Here is a 20,509-nt window from a genome sequence, read left to right as displayed (position 1 = left end):
TAACTGGACATGCAAACTAAACTATGATTCACCCAGAGTTTAAACAAATCACAAATTTCACAGTTTAATATTGGGGGAGGGGAGAGCAGAACAAACAAGTAATACACTTCTCAATCTCACTAATAAAATGTGGCAAGACCTTATCGACTACGAGGGTACAGATGGAGGCTAAATAAAGCTTTAAATCAATAGTGATTATTGCGAGCTGTGGCCCCCGGCTGCGTGGCCGGGCCCGTTCCTGCTACATCTCACCGCAGCGTAGCGCTCAGTCATGGCTTCCCTCCACAGAGTCGCGAGTTTTAGTGTGGAGAGTTGCAGAGAGAAACAAAACATGAGATACCCCAAATAGTGACAACAACAGTAACAATAACAATGGTCATTAAAAAAAAAAAAAAAAAAAAATGAAGGGATGCGTGAACCGGCATTTGAACTACGCAAACCACACTGGGTGTGAAGGGATAACAGGAGATCCTTGCTTCTGATTTGTCGCCCTTTAGAGTCAGTCACACCTTGGGTTCAGGCATCCCCAGTACAGTTACAAATCATAGATACCTCGACCTTTTTCCTTTCACATGCAAAGAGATCACAAGTAATTATCCCAAGAGAAAAACATCTTCCTTTGAAGTCTGGGCAGTTGGGATTTTGGCCCCGAGAAATGGAGGAGTTGGGAAGGAAGCGGGGGAGAAAAGGGGGTGTGTGTGTCTGCGTTGGTGAGTGGAAGTGGAGGGGGAAGACTCCTCGGAGGCCAGAAGGGGCTGGGGTGCGGGGGGGGGGAGGGAGTGGCCAGGGGAGGGCGAGTGGGTCGGGCGCCCTAGAGGTCTTGGCGGAGGGGCAGGACGCTGAACCTTGAAGGTCAGCTACAGTAGGGAAACGTCTCTCATCACTGCTGGCGGCTACAGTGAGGGAATTCTATGGCCCGCATGGGATGCTCGTGGAAAAAAAACAAAATCCTGCCTTTTCACACCCAGGGGTTCGGGCTATTTCAGGAACACCAAAAACAGCATGTTCCGCTTCAAGCACCAACCCCACGTCACAGGAAGGTAAATACAAATCTATTTCTCATCTTCCAATCTCGCACGTGCAGTTTTATTACCAGTAGTAGTAGAAGTACTTCCTCGCTTTGCAAACGACAGTAGCACAGGCGGGTAAGGCTTCGGCCCGGTTTGGCAGGGAGACCGGGGAGGGACGGGTCTCCTTGCTACCTAGCTTCCTCGGAAGCCCTGGGCATGTGCCCCCTCGCTCTCCCCTCTCTGAGCTGCTCTCCGGCCGGCCCGTGCGGGAGGACCCCTCCCGGCCCCCGCTGGATTCTGCAGTCACGGAAGAAAGGCTTGTCTAAGTACAGTAGAAGAGCTACCACCCGGGGGGTGGGGGCCAAGGAAAGCTGCGGGCAGATGCCCACACAGGGACCCAGGGGCAGCCCAGGTCTCCCCGGACAAATATTGCCCATTTGTTTCTGCTGACTGCAGAGACCAGCAAACTGATGAAATAATAATAATAATAATAATAATATTAATAATACATATACCAAACATGGGGGAAATCAGATACAGGACATCTGTGCACGTTCTCCATAGGTTAAAGTTGCCAGCGTAACTCTCCTCTGGAAGTTAAGAACGGAGGTCTTGAAACTTGAACAGTAATACCATGTCTAACGCTGAAAACACGTACAAGGTTGAAGCTAGAATCTTCCCCGGTTTTGGCTGGCGCCCAACTGGAAACCTTCATCAACCACATCCCGCCATATGGAGGCCCAAATTACAGCTCCACCATGTAGCAAACAGAACGAGAAAAAGGTCTATTTGAGAAAAAAAGAACATCTTATCCACATATCCTCTGGCAATTTACATGAAATTCACATCATCTTCTTCCAGTTATTGGTTATGGGTATCCAAGGACAAATTTTTTTTCTTCTGTTTCCAGCTCACAGAACGTACGTTACTATCACAGATTTGCAAGAACAAGCTTACACACACCAATACAGAAGGTAACGTTAATGCTTAAATGAAAAGGTCCTCTCCAAAAAATTCATTAAAATATATGCTTTGTTTGTTTCAAAAAGTCATTTTGGGGAAACACACGCCCAGGCTGACACTGAAAGACTGGTGAGTACTTAAGGCACCGGAAGTGTGCGTGTGGAGTCTCTTGCACGGAGATGTAAGGCTATGGCACCGGGCAAGACGGCCCGCTCCTGCTTGTGTCTCTCTCTCTCTCTCTCTCTCTCATCTCTCTCTCACTCCCCGACAGCTGAAGGGCACTGAGGAAACCTCATGAAATATAGATTCAGGACACTTTGCTCTGCTGGCTTTCGTCTGTGTGCTGGTGGGGGGACATGATGGGTTGTCATTCTATCCCCAGGAGTGGCGAGGCACCGTCCGCGGCCAGGATGGGGTGGGTGGGCCCTTTGCCTTGTAGCTCTGGCAGGGCCTCCACGAGAGCCGCCGGGGTCTCTGGGTCAGGGTCACCCAGAGACGCTTGCCCCTTGGGGCTGCCCCCTGGAGCGGCCTTGGGAGCACTCCTGCCAGCTTCAGCCTGGCTGGCACCCGCCGTCCGACCTGCTGCCCGCTCCTCCCTGCGGCTGGGATCCTTGGTGGCATTGGCCAGGCTCTCCTTTCGGCTCCGGGTGACAGCCACGTGGTTGCTGGCCGGTGGACCCGAGTCAGCCTCGTTTTCTGAGACGGGGTTGTTGCCGCTGTGGGTGGACTCACTCTCACTGTCCTCCTCACCCCGCTCCTCCTTGTCGCTGTCCTTCCCGTGCTGCTTGGCGTGCCTGGCTTTCTGGTGGACCCGCTGATGGCGAACCAGGCTATGCTTCAGGGTGAAGGTTCGCTCACAGGTCTGACACTTGTATGGCCTTTCTCCTGGAGTGGTGGGAGAAAGAAGTGGTGTCTGTTAACAGTAAGGCCAGCAGAATCCAGCTCTCTGTCCTACGTGAGAGCAGCAGCCATGTAAGCAGGCACGGGAGCAGTGGGCAGCAGGAGCCACGACCACCCCTCACCCCTCGACCCAGGGGAAACCAATTTCTTTGTCTGAACTGGAAAATAAGGAAGCAGAAATGCAAGGGGCCACCCTCAGCTTCTCTCTCCCTTCCACCTCTCCCACTAGGTTTTTTTTTTTTTTTTTTTTTTTTAAGATTTTATTTATTTGACAGAAAGAAACACAGCAAGAGAGGAAATACAAGCAGCTAAAGTAAGAGAGGGAGAAGCAGGCTTCCCACTGAGCAGGGAGCCTGATGCTGGGTTCGATCCCAGGACCCTGGGATCATGACCTGAGCCAAAGGCAGACGCTTAACAACTGAGCGACCCAGGCGCTCCATCTGACTAGTCATTAACACACTGATGCAGGAACCAAGGTCCACAGGGGGAAGCCTCATGGACACCCAGGCTGGCCTGAAAAGAACCTCAGGGGAGGACAGCAGCGGGCTCCCTCTTGCAGGGAGAGGGCACCACTTCTGTGGCTTGCACATGACAGTGGCACCCCCCCAGTCAAAGACACCAGACACTCTGTGTTCTGATCTGGAGCAGCTGGGGCTTTCCCTCTTGCTCACAAATACTGCACTGAGAGCAGCTGAGAGCACCACCTGCCAGGGGCCCAAGAATATCTCTCTGCTAGGAGCCAAGCACCGAGCCCTCCAAATCCTCCCCGCGGCGGCTGGAGCAGCGAGCCGGAAGAATGTGCGCACCAGCACCGTGGCTGCCTGGGGAGGGGCAGGAGGAAAGCCCAGACCTCGATGCAGGCCCTAGGGGCTTCTTTTTGGAGGGGGCAGGCGGGATAGGTTTAAATCTTTCGGTTTTGTTAGTAATATCCAGGTCTTGTCCTTTCTACCAAAAAAATGGCCCCGCCTCAGGGTTTGTAGACGGAGAGCTCCAGAAGGGGCGAGGACACGCGTGTAACACGGCCGCCCTGACACACCCGTGTAGCTCCAGTTCAGTGACGTCAGACCGGCCGCCGCACAGCCGGGAAAGGCAAGGCCCTTGCTGTGCGCATGTGCAGCCAACTTCCCACCTGACGGCTGAGAACCAAGCCCGGGAGCCTCCCACACAGCACCGCTGAGCACCTGTCCCTACTGCCCGCTCCCCAGGCCACACCCTCAGTCCTTCCCAGGCGCAGCACAGGCCCCAGGCGCAGTACGGGCCCCAAACGCCAAGCGCCCACGTTCTTCTAGATGCTTCTATGGGACAGGGCAACCCTCATCCCCGGTCTAGAGCTAGGAAGATGGAGGCTTGGAGGACTGACCAAAATGCTCTCAAAATGACCACTGCTGAGGGGCCGCCCTGCCGCGAGCCTGCAGGGCGCTAGTGTACTCCGACTGGAAGAGAACCCCCGCTAAATTCCGAGTTCACGTGGCTTCACCAGCCCACGCGCACGCCGCGGCCAGGCCTCGGCCTCGCTGCTTCGCAGGAGGCGGTGCCTGCAGGCCGAGCCCCCACCAGCAAAGCGCCCCCCACCCCTGCCCCACGCCCTCACCTGTGTGGGACCTCATGTGCCGCGTCAGGTCCTGCAGGGACCAGAACCTCTTGTTGCACACGCTGCACACCTTCTTCCTCTTGTCGGCCTTGCTGGCCGCGCTTCTCGGGGAGTCGGTCTTTGGCTTCTTGTCGTCGTCACTCTTCTCCGAGGACTTCTTCTCGGCCACGCTCTCCCCGTCCGAGGTGCCCTCCGCCTCCTCGCCCTGCCTGTCCCCCGAGGCTTCCGATGACGACGAGGCCACCCCCTCCGCCGGGGGCTCCTCAGAGGGGTGGGCGGGCTTCTCCTCCGCCTCTGGCGCGGGGACGGCGGCCGGGCCGGGCTGCGGGTCCTCGGCGGTCCCCGCTCCGCTGGCGCCTGGGCCATCCTCCCGGGGCTCCTCACAGCCGTGGGCCTTCCTGTGGCGGCTCAGGGTCCCCTGGAACTTGAAGCTCTTGCCGCAGATGTCGCAGGCGTGCTTCTGGTCCTGCTGGGCAGGGCCCCCGCTGCCCGCGGCGCCCGCGTCGCCCTCAGCCAGCTTGAAGCCCATCAGCCGGCTGGCGAGGTTGAGGTCCAGGCTCTTGTTGCTCACGGTGTCTTCCTCTGGGCCGTCCGTGTCCTCGTCCTTCTCCTCCACACTGTGCTTGTCCTCGTGCTCCTGGCTCTCCCCGGCGTCCTGCTCGTCCCCCGCCCCGGGCAGTGCGGCTGGGCCCTGCGGCACCTCCTCTGCGGGGAGCTCCTCCTGGACCTGGTCGGGCGCAGGGGCTCCCTCGGCCACAGGCTGCTCTTTCTCGCGGGAGGTGAGGTCCAGCACTTCACCGCCCGCCGCTGGTGTCTCTGCGTCCGACTGGCTATCTGCGGGAGCGAGCACAGGGGCACAGGCTGAGGCCGACGCCACCCATATGCCCTTCCAAGAGCCCCATCGGGACTCTCAGCTGGACCCGGCCCCCAAGCCTGTATGCCAACCCCAGCAAGGATGCCTCTTCCCCCCAATCCTTGTTCCCACTCACATCCCTGGAAGGTCGTGGTGAGCTTGGGTTTCATTTACAAAAGGCAAAAGGACCCTCCACATACACACGTGTTGGGGTCCAGAGACCAGCTATTCTCAGAGCTGGGCCCTCCCCCCCATTCCCCACCCCCTGGCTCCCGGTAGCGGTGCCCGGAGCCCTCCACTGCCACACAGGGATGCTCAGGCCCCCAGGAAGGTGTGAGCGACTCAGGGCAGCACAGACAGAAGGACCTGCGAGAGAGGAGAGCTGGTGCATTCAAGAGGCTCGCAGCACTAGGGAGATTGAGGAAGCGGAGCTGTCAAAGTTATTTTTCCAGTGCAGAGAGATCATACAAACATGCAACATACATAGGCCCACTCCCGGAACACAGTACCTGATGAGTGTCTCACAGAATCTGGCCCAAAGCACGGATTCTGTGCAATGGTACAGGCGCTCTTGCCTGCCGGCTAATTCCCAGAGTTCCAAGGCATAAAAGGAGCTGCGTGCACACCTGCGGGCCTCCCTCACTCTCGTGAGGACCCCACGCAGAGAGGGGAAACCTCTCCTAGCTCTTCATCTGCTCCTACCTGTCCACCCTCCACAGCAAAATGAAATGCGGAAAGTCTGCCAGTTTTTAATGACCTTAAGGGATGGCACTGTGGCAGTACCAATGACGCAGAACGGACAACAGAATTTATCAGAAGCACCGTCTTCTCTTCACTCAGGTTGAATGAGGTCTTAACAGCTTTTTTATTACATGCTAAGGCCCTGAAGCTGTCTGCTGAGAACTACTATTTAATTATCGAGCCAATGGCCAACTTACTACTGCAGGGATCAGAAACTCTTCCCATAATCGGGCTGGCAAAACCCATGGTTTCGTGGCACTTAGGTCGGATGTACCTCCCTCCTTGTGCGGATCTCTGATTACAGTGCCCGAGCCAGCGGATCCGGGCACCTAAGCGGCCCCTCACGTATGTGATCGGACATGTCACCATGTCCGCCTGTGCCCATCAGTCTGAGTCACCTGATCGATTCTTTGCCATCAAGGTGGCCCTGCGATGGGGGTGAAGGAGCCGGCCCTCCCGTGGCCATGGCCACACCTGTCTGGTGCTTTTGGCTTATCCACAACCATCTGCACTTCCATGTGTCAATAAATGATTTTTATAAATTATCCAAAAAGTTTAAAGAAGACTCCTGAGATATACACACCAACGTCTACGCCTTACTCTACAAAAAACTATACACTCATTTTCTTGAATCATCCCAATAGAGAGCATCTACTAAATGAATTTTGGCATAAAGTCTATTTAAAAAAAAAAAGGATAGAATGCTCAGTTTCTTAAAAGAAAAATCTTAATCTCTGATTACTTCCTATTTGTCCCAGTATATTCTAGGCTATTTCTTTATTTTTTTTTCACCAAAGAACATGGGTTTTCAAGTTCACCGTAGCAGAACATATTTAAGACATCGTAAAAAAATCGTGATGAATTCTGAAACTAAACCCAAGTAAATACGCTAATATCAGATTGTTCTCACATTTGGGCCCCTCCTTAGCGTGGATAATGGAGAGCTCACCCTAAATCCAGTAAAAGGCCAGCTCACTTCCTCCGGTGAACAAAAGAGGGCTTGGCTGTGCTCTACCAAACTTCCACTAGGGGGAGACTTTTAACAGGGCAGCCCGCACTCTTGAGGTTCTAGCAACTCCAACTGATTTTTATTAAGGGACTCTTGGCAACCGTAGACTTAGCCTCTTCTCCTTTCATGAATATCCAGCTTCTAACGCCAGGTCCTATTTCGATGCCACCTTCTTCAACCGCCTACACCTTCAAATGCAGGTAGCACAACAGATGGCTTTTCTGAGCAACGCCACCTATCTTAACTGGTAATCTCTCTGTCCCTAGCCGTCCCCTCATTCGTGATGCTACACCTAAGAAAAACTGTGTGAGGAGGCAGGAATCCTGCGTGCACCAGTAAGTAATAAACCCACCACTGCTCCTACAAGGAGAGTGGAGACTCTCAGGTCAGCTTAACAAAGAACTACCTGTTGCTTCCTAGCAGTTCCATGTTCCTCAGCTGATGTGACCAACTATCAATCTAAACACCCAATCGGCCTGGCCAGGGGCACAGCTGTTGAGGAAGCTACTGTCTGCGTTTGGCCTCCCCAGAAGCATTTCCTGTGTGCGTGGGCACAGGGGCTCCTGGCTGGTAAGGCCAGCCACCCTTAAGGAGTAATATAAAAACGTCCACGTTTCCGCTGACTTAGAAAGTCAAGCGCAGGCGCCCACAGATATGAAGGCTCTCGCAGGCATCACCTGAAGAACCACAAGGACCCCCGAAGACAAAGTGGGCCAGGGAACCTCTCTGCCCACGAGAAAGGGAACAGAGAGCTTTAGTTCAAGGACCAATGTGCCCCTTTAAGCCCGAGCTGCCTCTTCATAGCACTGCTGGCATTCCTTGGGGTGGAATCCAGGGTATATTTTCTTTAAAGAACTTACATGATTAAAAAAGTCAGACTTACATTATAAAACATGTCTAGGGACTTGAAGCTAGGCATATAAACCTAAAATACCCCTCAAGAACTTCCTTGGTCATTTCCTGCCCCCCCCCCCTTTTTTTTTTTAATGGTCCTCCTCTAAAGCCTCACTTTTAACTTCATGGGAGGGAGCCCTGAAAGTGAGCTTCACCCCACACCCCTGCCATGCTCACTTGGGTGTGCAACTCTCCTTGAAATCACTGAACCCCACCTCCCTGACCTCTTTGTCCCCCGCTTTCTTACTATGTATGGATTATGACCACAACGAAACCGAACATTTATTTTCTCTTCACTGGTTTCACATTACAGCTTTCAGTGAATTTTCTTTTTCCAGAGGCTTTGTCCCTTAAAGAAACCCTATATAACGTCCAGGACCGGGCAGAGGTGGGGCTCTGATGGGGTTTGGCAAAACAGAACTCATGTAACTGCAAATTTAAAAAACAAATACACCCACAATGTAAAATTTGGTGAACTGAAGCTAAGATGTATGTTCTGATTAGCTTTTTGTGTCTGCAGGCTCCCACAGCTGCCTGCACCCCCAGATGTCGGCAGGAGGCCTGGTTCTGGGCTCTTCCATAAGCTCAAGAAGCGGAATGCAAAACGTGCATTCATCACTTGGTACTTACTTGCCGGCCACCCTGGGAAACTAAGAGTGCCCCTTGCCCTCAGTTATCCACTGCTTTCTCTCTTTTGGGACCACTATAGGTAAAATCACATAGCTGCTTCTTAAACTAGGCTTTGAGAAAGTGTTTGGAGCTACCAGGTGACAACTGTTAACAGCCAGCTGTTAAACATTAAGAGCGATCGTCTGCAGCAAATTCGAGTTCTGCCAGGATCGCTGTGGGTTTCCTGGGGATGGAACAGCTGATCTCTGGCTCACGGGGCTCCAAGGTTCCATATCTTTCTTTACCCAAAGATGCCAGCCAATTATGTAGAAATGGAAGCTGGGGGGAGGAAGTGGCAAACTGACTCACATTTTTACACCCTTAGAGGGTTTGATCTTAACCAAAGGGCCTGGCAGTTCAGGGACTGCCTTGTTTCACAAGGGCTTGGGGGAAGGCATGGGGGAAAAGGAGAGGGTCTGGAATCAATTGCTCTTCCTGGAAATGCTACCCATTCAGATGTGCCCCTCTCCCCCTGGAACTCAGATAAGGACAAGGGGGCTGGGGAGAAAGGAGGGGGCCCCCAGACAACACAGCTTCCCACCCCCACCCACATCTAAGGGAGAGAAGCACAGGATACAATTATACCCCTGGACAAAAGCCTCTGGGGAGACCCACTCTGGCTTTGAGAAATGGGAAATGTCAAGCTTTCGAGATCTGCAGAACTGAATCCATAGCTGTAACTAACCCACAGCCAGCTAACTAGTCATGTATACAGCAGCTGATTTTCTGATCTGTTTGGGGGGGTGGGAGATGCAGAACCCTAGCACTTGGAGATGCTGGAATGTACTGAATAGAGGACAGGAGTGAATACAGAAGCAGTAAGGAAAAAAAAAAAGGTGCCAGGAGACACATTGAGCAGCCGTTAATTGCTCTGTAGGGGCTGGAGGAAGGAAGCACATATCAGCACACGAGAATAATACCCGGATTCAGGTCAAGCAGAGATGTGATTAAAGAAAGGACATGCAGAGTGCTTTTTCAAACAAGACAAAGTTTTTTACTGGGAGGAGAGTTACTGAAGAGAAAAACACCCCCTCCCCACATGCCCCTCCCCTGTGGAAGGCTGGCATCACTACTTCCTGGAACACCCTGACAGCAGCAGGAGCCCGTCCCCCACTCTGTAGGATGCGGCAGAGGCTGGGCTTTGAGGAAACAACACCCAAAGCCAGTAGGGTTTCATATCCTTTTTAAATTTGATCCTACTGAGAGCTAGAGCTGCACCCCCAAGCTGAGCTCCCACCTCCGGAGGGGCCCCACGGCAGGAACAGGGGGGTCTGCTGGGAGGGCCACAGATCTTCCCCAGCCGCTCAGAAAAGCGATCTGGGGCATGTCGATGGATGTCTCCCAGGCCCCGGCCTACTGCCAGCTCCCAGTCCTCGGCGGGGCCCGCCGCTGGGGACGGCCTGCCGAGTCCTACAGAGAAATGGGAAAGGCAGCCCCCCATGCTTGCACAGCTGGGGCTCACTACCATGCTGCCAGAGCTCTGGGAGCTGCCCTCCTCTGTCCCTCTCCTCTCCGTCACCCGGAAGCACTACCTGTGCTATCATGGGGTCCAACATCACTCTCTTTTGACTGGGGGATAAGCCCGTTTCTTCTCAGGGAACAGTTGGTAACTCCGTGTTTGCGCAACTGGTGGCGTTCACAGTTAGATTTGGTAGAAAAGAAGGCATCGCATTTTTGACAAGGGAAGGGTTTCTGACCTGAAGCAGGAAAAAAAATATATATTTATCTGGCTTTCTACTGCAATGAAAAAGGAAAGTCGCTTTCCATTCATTCTCCTGGGATAACTGGCATTTGTTCCCCATCCCCATTCCACCCCTTCCTTTCAACACACGCGTGCACACACATACATACACACACACACACACACACACACACACACACACACACACACACACTCTAAAAAAAAAAAGACCACTGGTAATAGCAACAGCTCCAGTGGTATCTTCTCTTATCCTGAATGAAGTGGAATGAAGGTTTTGTCTTCAAAATGCTAAACATTAACAATGAAACCAAGACGTTTAAAACAACAGTATTACCATTAAAAATCTTAATAACAGTAACAAACAAAAGAGAGAGAGGAAAGGGATTTGAGAGAACAGCAAGGAAACACCTCTGATCTGTCACAAAGAGAAGCCACCTCTCGGTAATTTCTGGCATGGCAAGGACATCTGACGCTGGGAAATTCAACTGGTATCTGGAAGCCCGGGATGTCCCTGGGAGCCATTCCCCTCTCCCTGGCCCAGGCGGATGTGGCCTGCCGCCTGCAGTGGCCCAAAGCAGGGAAACGTGCTTTCCCGTCTGAGTTGCTGACACAGTCCTACAGGGGCCTCTGCCCCAGCTCACTGCAGTCCCAGCGGATAAGATGGAGGAGGCCTGCTCCTTCCATTAAAGGTTCCTTGGGACCCACACAGGACCGAGTCTGTGCTAGAAGATGAGCTTCGGGCCACGCACCTGCCTGCAGAGATGCGGCTGAGCAGGGCCTAGGCTGAGCCCTACCCCACCATGGGGCAACTCCTGAGAGGGGAGTTCTCTCTCTGCCCTGCCTGTCCTAACCTTCCATTTTGATTTCTTTTGTACTGTACGGACAATACGTCAAAACACAGACCCGGCTCCTCTGCAGCTGGTCCTGTGTTTGTGTGGCCGGAGGTGCACGGAAAGCTGGGGCAAGGAGGGAAGGAGGAGGGGAGGGGCTGGTGGGGGCCAAGGGAGGGGATCGGGCGAGTCAAAGTGCTGGAGAGAGAAGGCGGCAGTAAATCATTCACCCTATCACTGGACTCTTCTTCGCCCAAGTGCTAAGGTCCCAGTTTCTGCTCTTACAGGGAACAGGTTTTGTGTACTAACAAACACAGCGACCGAGCTGCAGCCCGGCCCGCGAGCCTCGTAACCTTGAGATGGCCACACGCAAACACACGTGTCATGACCTGGCAGCAAAGTCAACCGGCACAACCCCCTGGGAACACCAATCACAGGGGCCCTTCAGCTTCCGGGGGATGACCCACGGGTGCCACATCTCGTGCAGGTGAGCAGCCCGGCACTCACCGTAAGCGACTGCCTGGGCCAGGGGCGGGGCCTTATCAGCACAAGGGGGAGGAAGAAAGAAGCACTGCGCACCACACAACTCCAGGGGGTGCCATTCGCATGGAGCACGCTGGTGTGCAGCCCAGCACCGCCGGCATCACTGGCCCACGGAGTTCCAGTATCAGGAGCCGTCAAAGAGGGGGGCCATGGGGCCATCCCTTCCCTCCGGAGCGGCAAGAACCTTTCGGGTGAGGCTTCGAAATCACCAGTGGAACCTTTTACAAACACAGATGCCTGGAACCAACAAAGCCCATGGAAGGAGACACCCAGAAGCCTGGCACTTGTACTCTGAAGGACTCCACAGGGGACCTACAGGAGCAAGTGGAGAACCCACTGACTGCTTTCAAGTTGCCCTCCATGAAGCTCAGGGAGTGTTTTCTGCTAAGTCTTACAAATGACATTTAGGAAGGAAAAAAAAAAAAAAAGTCACACTTTTGGATGAAGACTGATTGTGTTTTGGGGTTTTTTTTTTTTCAGTATACACTTCAAATTATTCTTGCTTTTCACTAAAAATTAAACATAACCTTTCATAATTATTTGGTCTTTATTTTAAGTATGAAAAAATAACACTTTATCATCCAAGATCTAGTACCATAGCTTCTGAGTCAGGCCAGACTGAGAGGGAGACCCAGCTGGAGTGAGACCAGTCAGAAGCCGGGCTGCCGAGGAACTGGAGGATTCTTGATTTTAAGTAAAACCACTGGTTCCCTGCTCCTTGCCACTGCATGGTGCACTCTGTGATTTTACAGCGGGGTTCGGACAGCCTGGCTCACGCCCCGCGATGAAGATTCAGATTCTTGTACTAAATTCAGATCACGACCCAATGACGTCAGAGAAGTTCTCAAAGTGACAACTAACAAGAACCCCTTAGAGATCCCCTCTCACCGCAAAAGCCTGACACTTTTACACTCATTCACTCACTCGTTTCTTTGCACTGACGTATGACTGACATACAAGTCTCCCATTTTAAAGAGCAGTGTGCTCTCTGGAGTGCGGGCACAGAGAAAACACAAGCCCTTCCAGTGTTTTTTAATGAGATAGGTTTCCCCAAAACGTGGGGACTGGTAATCTACATGGAAAGTATCACACACAATTCATTTATTTGGGTGACTGCCACAGGTCATGCTCTGGCAAGGGTTTATTTCTAAATGTACCCATGGCACAAGGAGTGTCCTTTTGCACCTATGGCCGCCCCTCCACCTCCAACAGGAGCCGTGAAAACCATCAGCTGGACAGTTTCCCTTCCAGAGAGCAGGCAGGAGAAGAGAGAAACCCTGTACTACGTGATACTGTCTGGCAGGCACTGGGGCCACCGGGAGCAGAAGAACAAACAGTGAGAGTAAGCGTGACATTCGGCTTCCCACCCACAGACATCTTTCCGTGGCCTTCCACCCTTGTGGGGATGGCTTCTCGCTCGCTGGCTGGGCAAAGATTGCCAAGGCCGTCCCTCTAGAAAGTTGGAAGTAGCCAAATAGCACTGGCATCCAGAACACTTTCCACATGGAGGTCTGCACACTTGGACGCCGGCTGCCTGTGTGCCACGGGGTGTGGGGCAGGATGGGTGCAGAGGACCGCAGGCTAGCAGAGAAGAGCCACTAAAACCAAGCGTGAGAATCCCAAGATGTCAGAGCTGGGGGCGGGAGAGGTGGGAGGCTCAGCCATCCCAGGGTCCAGAACCCTTCACTTTAGGAGAAAAGGGAGTAGAGAAGGAGGAAGGTGAGGAGGAATGGAAATGGGTTGACTGCATTTTCTGTACTCTCTGGGCCTGGGGCCTAAATGGGGGGGGGGGAGGGAGGGACAGTGGACTGTCCTCTCCCCAAGGGCAACCCTGTTCAGGCAGAGGAGCCAAGGAACCAGGAACCGTCCTTGCTCACTAGGACACAGGCCAGGAGGAGAGCGCAATGAGGGAGCTCAGCCATGCAGAGAGAGCTCACCACGGGCGATGAAACAGGATGGCAGATGCCAGCTTCCTCCCGAGACATGATCCCGAGAACCTGAGCCATGGGCCCCTGGGCCGCAGAAACCCCACCGGTCTCCCCAGAGCTGCCTGTCTAGGAGACAACAGACGGATGTTACGATCCTTCTGTGCATCCGCTATGAGGTCAGGAGGAAGCGGACTCTTGAGACACAGACGCAGTTTGCCTAACAGTGATCTAAACCCAGACCTTGCTCGAAGCTTTGGGCTGGAACACAGCTTAGCATGATCCCCACCCCCTGCCAAAAAAAAAAAAAAAAAAAAGAAAAGAAAAAGAACGAGAAAAAGAAGGCCTTTTTCCTGTAAAACGCTTTTTGTTTACAGGGCCGTTTCAGAAGCTTGTTTAACTCCCAGGAGCGTAACACATGGGCCTCCGGGCTTATTCCAAGGTTTCTGGAAGGAACGCGTCCCAGCCAGCCACGGAACCAAGCACAGCTAGGGGATTCTTCAACAGCAGAGCCTCTACCAGTCTGTGGGAAGCGTGGGTGGGTCAGATGGTTTCCCAGGCTGCGTCCAGCCGTGACACTCGAGGATGGAAATGTTCTAACACAGCACCAGGCACGGCCAAGTGCTCTATAAAATTATTTAATGGAGGTGATGCCGAGGCTGTCCTGGAAGCCGAAGCAGGAGGACAGCAAAGGCAGTTCACGAAGCCCAAGGGGCACCAGCTGAGACAGCATCTATGCGTGTGGCTAGTACCATCCTGAGGCCACCATCAGGGCTGACTGCTAGGATTTGGGGCTGTATCCGTGTTCATCTCCTCTCCAAGCCCCCGCCAGCCTTCTGCACTGGACCGTGTCAGGACAGGTCGTGAGAGCAGGAGACACACGCCCTCACACCTGCTAGCAGAAAAGCAGCAGCCACACACCCCGACCGTGAGGCAGCTACAGGGAACATGACCCTGGCTTTGAACTCAGGCTCAACCAACTCGTGACCCAGCATAGGACCTCACGCTGTTACTCAGTGTCACTCAGCCTTCATCTCTTTGCTTCAAGACGTGGACAACATCGCCCTCATGGGACAGTCAGGAAGACTAGCTCTGGAAGGTCTCTCTACCAACCCTGAGTGCTCCCCTCAAGTCAAAGCCAGAAACCCGCAGCAGGAGGACATGGGAATGAGAACAGGTTGGATAGGAGGTCACGGATCGGCCTGTCACCAAGGGCCCAGGAACTGCTTAGGAATAAGTGGCAGAACGCGTTGACATTTACGCCCACCCCAACCTACTCCATCCTCAACAAACCTCCCTCGTTCCTTGCCCACTTTCAGAAGCTATGAGACTTTAAACGCACTCAAAAGCCAGGCAACTGAAATGACTGCATTCACAAGTGGAAACTTCCAGCAGACACATGCAAGACGTGGACAGAACTCTGGGAAGGAAATGCCAGGTGCTCCGGTCCTCCTAGGGAGACTGGTGGTTTGCTGGGAGGACAAAGTCCAGAAGTAGACGGCCTCACCCACGGACAACATGCACGCTTTCTGCTAAGCACAGGACTCCCAGCTGCGGGGAGGGCGTGCAGAGGGTTGGGCATGGCAAGAGCCACATGCCCCATCAGACTGAGCCATCTGCTTTCTGAAAAGTGGTAACACGATTACTCACTTCTCCAAAGGCTCTACAGGTGACAAACAAGGCCCCCCCAGAAAGGGTAGCAAGAGCCTGGTGTGGGGCACTGCCTGTTTACCACGGATTTTCTTTTCTGAACCGCTTCCTTCGGGGAACTGTGACTTGACTTTGTCAGGCTTACAGGGTTTCAAATGAAAAGGACAGTCTGAAAATGCAGCATACACTTCCCAAATCTAGAAATTCCGTCCAGGAGTGGAATCTTTTGTGGACAGGCACTTCTGGCTTGCTGCCACCAGAGTCCTGGATTCGAGGTCCCACCAGACCAGAGACCCCCCGCCCCCCCTTGCTCTCCCCCCCACCCCCGCCGTTTCTCAGGGACTGCTCGGCGACCTCCCTCCGTCATTAGTAGAAATAGCCTGCTATGGGCTTCTTGGAAGCTTCTAAGATGATCACCCCCGCTTCTGAATGAAGCCTTTGCACTTGGGGACTGAGCGTGGCTCACACCTCATTCCCAGTATCTGCCCTGTAACCCTTGTAACTGACTAGGTCCGCCTTGTAACTGACTATGGTTGCCAGATTTAGCAACTAAAAACACTCCAGTCTCAATTTCAGATAAGTGACAATTCAGTATTTAGTCTATCCCCAATACTGCACGGAAAAATACCTACCCTAAAAATTATTTGCTTTTTTCTGAAATTTAAAGTTTTAACTGGCATCCAGTATTTTATCTGGCAAACCTGTATCATACAATTCTCTCTTGGGTTTCAGGTCCTACACATTAGTATTCACGTGGTAATCTCCAAAAGACTAAGGACCTCACCCAATTTACCTTCAGTTCAAGGATATAAACCCTGTATAAATATTCAGTAAATCAGAATTAAGAGGAGAGTGTATGGTCACGTGACTATTCCAAGTATCCGGAATAGTACATTTTAAGTATTACTTAAAATGTATCCTCTTCAAGCTCTCTTAAAAAATCAACATATAGGGGCGCCTGGGTGGCTCAGTGGGTTGAGCCGCTGCCTTCGGCTCAGGTCATGATCCCAGGTCCTGGGTTCAAGCCCCGCATCGGGCTTTCTGCTCAGCGGGGAGCCTGCTTCCTCCTCTCTCTCTGCCTGCTTGTGATTTCTCTCTGTCAAATAAATAAATAAAATCTTTAAAAAAAAAAAAAAATCAACATATAGAAACTAACACAAAAAATACTTCCAGCAATCCTCTTACAATTTACGTCTGAACACTGGCTGTTTCTCCAAGAACAGCTGATGATTTTAGTATCAATAAAATTAAAAAAAAATTCTACCACTCCTTGTCACCGATCTTCCCCATAATTGGGAAGGCGGGATTGCCTTAGTGAAATGAAAGAGAACTGTGAAATCTACAGTATTCCCTTTAAGAATATACGGAGCCAAACGAACTTCATGGAACGTTCAGCGCTCAAAGCTGCTCTGCAGAACCGGGGAGGCAGTTTTTGCCACCAAAGCAGCGAGGCCACTGTGGCTCATCCCTTAACACCAACTTCTACTTCTCCCTCACTGGCTCCTGTGGGTCACGGGGTAATCTTGCTACACCCCGCTTTAAGGGAAGAGGTGGGTGAACGTCAGTGATCCAATGGGCTCAGGACCATTTTCATCCCCAAACACCGATGTGCAATGCCTGCCTTCACCAGCAGCCCTTCGGGGTTTGAGACAGTGGGGACAGGTGATTCTGGTGACAAGGGCACAAAGGGAAGAACTTTCAGCACCACCAGGCAAGCCCCCTGCTTCCGAGACTGAGGGAGAAGCTAGAAATGGGGTTATGGGGAAAGGGTCCCACGCTTCCGAGCCTGCACCCCTCCCCGTGTCCCCCTCTCCCCGGCCAGCCAGGCCACAGCCTCCCCTCCGGGCAGTAGTGCTCCTGGCCTGGCGGGCCCTCTTACCAGTGTGCGTGAGCATGTGCCTCTGGAGGGAGCTGGCCCAGGGGAAGACCCGGGGGCAGTGGGGACAGTTGATCTTCTGCAGGCAGTTGGCGTAGGAGTTCCGCTTGGCCCTCAGCAGCTTGTCTTCGGGAGGGCTGCCCTGCTCCTCGTCACTGGGCCCGTGGGGGTCCGCGGGGGCTCCGGCCACTTCATCCTGAGCATCGTCCTCTGCGGTCTGTAGGAACGGACTGAACTTGTTGGTGTCCGTCGTGGCCAGCATCTTCTCGATGCTGGCAAATTCCCCGCTGGAGTCCAGGTCCACCCCGCCGCTGCTCGAGCGGGGCCGGCTCCTCATGCCCTTTTTCCGACCCCTCTTCTTGGACAAGCCCACTGGCCCCTGCTCGGTGGGTGAGGCCGCCTCCGGGCTGTTGGCAGGAGGGGATGGGTCACTGGATTCTTTTGGGCTGGTCGTGTTGGCGGGGGCAGCAGCGGCTCTGGGGACAGTGCTCCCCAAGCCATCTGGGGCTGTGCTGTTACTGCCCGTGCTCGTGGGCCCCAGGTCGGCCACCTTCGCTTTCAGCAAGGTGGGGGCTGAGGACACCGATGAGATGATCTGGGCGATAGAGGCCAGAGGGGGCAGCTCTTCTGTCACGGGGGGCTTTGGCAAGAGCAGTGGGGGCTTGGGGCGCAGTGGCCGCAGCAGTGAGGGGCTGCTGATGAGCGTGGAACTGCCCAAGATTGGGGGGCTGTTGACCAGAGTGGAGGAGTAGATGGGGACAGTAAGCTGAACTGAGCCCTGCAAGGGCTGAGCATGGGCTTCCAGAATGCTGGCTGCAGAGGCCCCGGGCTTTTCCAGGATCCCGCTGGGCCCCAAGGTCACTGGCAGGGTAGGGCACAGCGGAGGACAGGGAGTGGGCTGCTCACAGTTCCCTGGGTCCTGCTCTGGCTTCTTGGCTTCCCCGGGAGCAGTGGCATCCTTGTCTCCTTTCCTGAAGTTCTTGGGGATGGACAGGTCGATGGGCTCCAGGGAGCAGTCATGGGGCGCCGAGGAGGAGGGGCTCAGGAAGCCAGCGACGTTCTCCTGCTTCACCTGGACCAGGGCCAGGCCCTTCTGGGAAAAGTCCAGGGGCTCGTTGAAGTCCACCGGGAAGTTGCCGGCGGGCTCCAGCTTGACGGAGACGTGGGGTGGCAGCGGCTGCGGCGCCCCGTGAAGAAAGCCGTTCTGCGGCTCCAGGAAGGCAGCCAGAGGCTTACGGTCGCCAAAGGTCCCGCCACCGTCCTCCATCCTCCCCGCAGCCTCGGCGGCCGCGTCGGCGTGGCTCAGGCTGTCGGCCGCCAGGACATAGCTCTCGATGTCGTGCTCGGGCACGTGAAGGTGCTGCTTGAGGATGTGGTGGACGCAGTTGCGCTTGGCCGAGAAGGCAGCGCTGCACTCCTTGCACTCGAAGGGCTTGCGGCCCTTGGGGCAGCCGCCCAGGCCGCGGCCGCAGTGCGTGCGCATGTGGATGCGCAGCGCGCGGTAGTGCTTCAGGTCCTCGCCGCACAGCCGGCACACCGTGTCCGGGGCGCAGAAGGCGTCCACCATCTCCGCGGCGCTGCTGGTCACGTACTCGATGTTCTTCTCGATGTCCTTGCGCGTGGCCTTGAGGTGCTTCTTGCGCAGGTGCCGCTCGCAGTTGGCCTTGACGGTGAAGGGGTAGTGGCAGATCTTGCAGATGTAGGGCCGCTCGCCGCTGTGCGTGCGCAGGTGGCGGATGAGCGCGGCCTTGTCGGCGGCGATGTAGTCGCAGATGTTGCACTGGTACGGCGAGATGCCCAGGTGGGAGCGCACGTGCGCGCGCAGCACCCCGGAGAAGGCGAACACCTGGTTGCAGAAGCGGCAGGGGTAGAGCACCTTGCGCATGGCTGGCGTCTTCTTGCCACCGGGCCCCGTCATGATGGCCTTGAGGTCCCCCTCCGTTATCTCCTGCTTGATCTTGGCCTCCATGCTCAGGGGCAGCAGGGCCTCGATGATGCTGTCTTGTTCCAGCTGCGTCTTCATCTCGGCCTGGCCTGGCAGGTCCACCCGTGGCTGCTGCAGGAAGAGCTGCGTGGTGGTGTCTGGCTGGGCTCCCGCCTGGGACGGCAGCAGGTGGGCACTGGAAGCTGCCTCCATGGGGCTTTTGAGGAGCTTCAGGGGTGGCGGGGGGAGGCTGGGGCTGATGCAGCCCGGGGAGGCCTGCTGGGCACTGAGGAGAGGCGGGGGCGTGGAAGTGGCCACCACCGTCCGTGGGGTGACCAGGGGCTTTGGCTTCAGAGGGGGCATGTGTTTGAAGATGGCCTGCAGAGGGGCGGCGGGGGCCTTGGACAGAGGCGGAAGACTGATCTGCGGGGGAGCGGAGGCTGCCATCTTCAGAATCTGCTGGATGTCCGCCAGCTCGATGGCGGACTCGCCAGAGATGGGCTTGACCACGATGCTGCTGTCAGGCTGGATGATGAAGCCCTTCTGGAAGGGCTGCAGGGACAGGTGCTTCATGTTCTCCTTGGTAGCCGGGAGGACCGTGAGAGAGCCACCCAGGGAAGCAGCTTCGAAAGGGGACAGACTCAGCATGCTGGTGCAGCCAGGGTCCTGAGGTAGCTGACATCTGAGTGTCTGGAGCTGTATTGCTTGGTTGTCATCCGGCAAGGGCTCCTCGGCGGGGGCAGGCCTGACGTCTTTGGTGGGCTGCAGGCCCAGGAAGGCCAGGAAGACCTTCTGGTCCGGGGCGTCACCGGCCAGGGTCCTGGCCTGCAGCCTTTCCCGTCCCTGGTCCGCGGCGACGTGGGTCTGCCTGTGCAGGGCGAGGGAGGAGCGCATGGGGAACGCCTTGTCACAGGTCTCGCAGACGAAACGGTGCTGCTCGCTGATGCACCTTCGTAGGTTAGTCTCACACCAGGCCTGCGTGGAAGCCAGGTCGGCAACAGCAAGGGAATAAAGAGGATTTAAACGTCATCACCACCCTGAGATGCAGGAGGTATCTGTTGAATAAGCTGCCCCAGGCCCCAGCCCTGGCCTCCTCCTGCTTGCTAATGCCTGCTCGGGACGGAATCAGGAACACCCCCAAAGCACCTGAAGCATCACTTCGCTTCATGAATGACATCAGTCTCTAGGGTATCTCAGGGAAGCAATGAAATATGGTTAAGTAGTAACATCACAAAGATGGGATTAACCCTCTTCTTAAAAACGGATGGGCTGGGGACTTCCCACCACCAGCGGAGAACTGGCTACCTTCCTGACTGGGAGAAAGGGCATTGCTGGGCGGGGGGGGGGGGGGGGGGGGGGGCGGGGGGCGCCCGCGGGGGGGGGGGGGGGGGGGGGGGGGGCGTGGGGGGGGGGGTGGGTGGTTGTGAGG

The 20,509-nt window shown here is 54.8% G+C and overlaps 1 protein-coding gene across 6 annotated transcripts in view; it reads right to left on the bottom strand.

Moving 5' to 3' along the window:
- Positions 1-392: 392 nt before the first annotated feature.
- The window catches only part of LOC111156656 (ras responsive element binding protein 1), a 128,173-nt gene continuing 108,056 nt past the window's right edge, over positions 393-20,509 (bottom strand). For 4 of the 6 annotated variants that reach the window (XM_022517680.1, XM_022517682.1, XM_022517683.1 and 1 more), the window contains 4 exons: positions 17,160-20,055; positions 10,163-10,327; positions 4,465-5,298; positions 393-2,858 (listed from right to left, as the gene is read on the bottom strand). In XM_022517680.1, the coding sequence (XP_022373388.1) occupies positions 2,341-2,858; positions 4,465-5,298; positions 10,163-10,327; positions 17,160-20,055 (4,413 nt within the window). In that variant the 3' untranslated portion in view covers positions 393-2,340. The remainder of the gene's footprint in view (positions 2,859-4,464; positions 5,299-10,162; positions 10,328-17,159; positions 20,056-20,509) is intronic. The other 2 variants (XM_022517681.1, XM_022517684.1) reach the window with 2 other exon arrangements.

Source organism: Enhydra lutris, unplaced genomic scaffold, assembly GCF_002288905.1.
Source record: "Enhydra lutris kenyoni isolate GAN:26980312 unplaced genomic scaffold, ASM228890v2 scaffoldscaffold48, whole genome shotgun sequence".
NCBI classification, from domain to species: domain Eukaryota; kingdom Metazoa; phylum Chordata; class Mammalia; order Carnivora; family Mustelidae; genus Enhydra; species Enhydra lutris.
The sequence above is the reverse complement of the archived record's forward strand: the minus strand, read 5'-3'. Positions and strand labels throughout refer to the sequence as shown.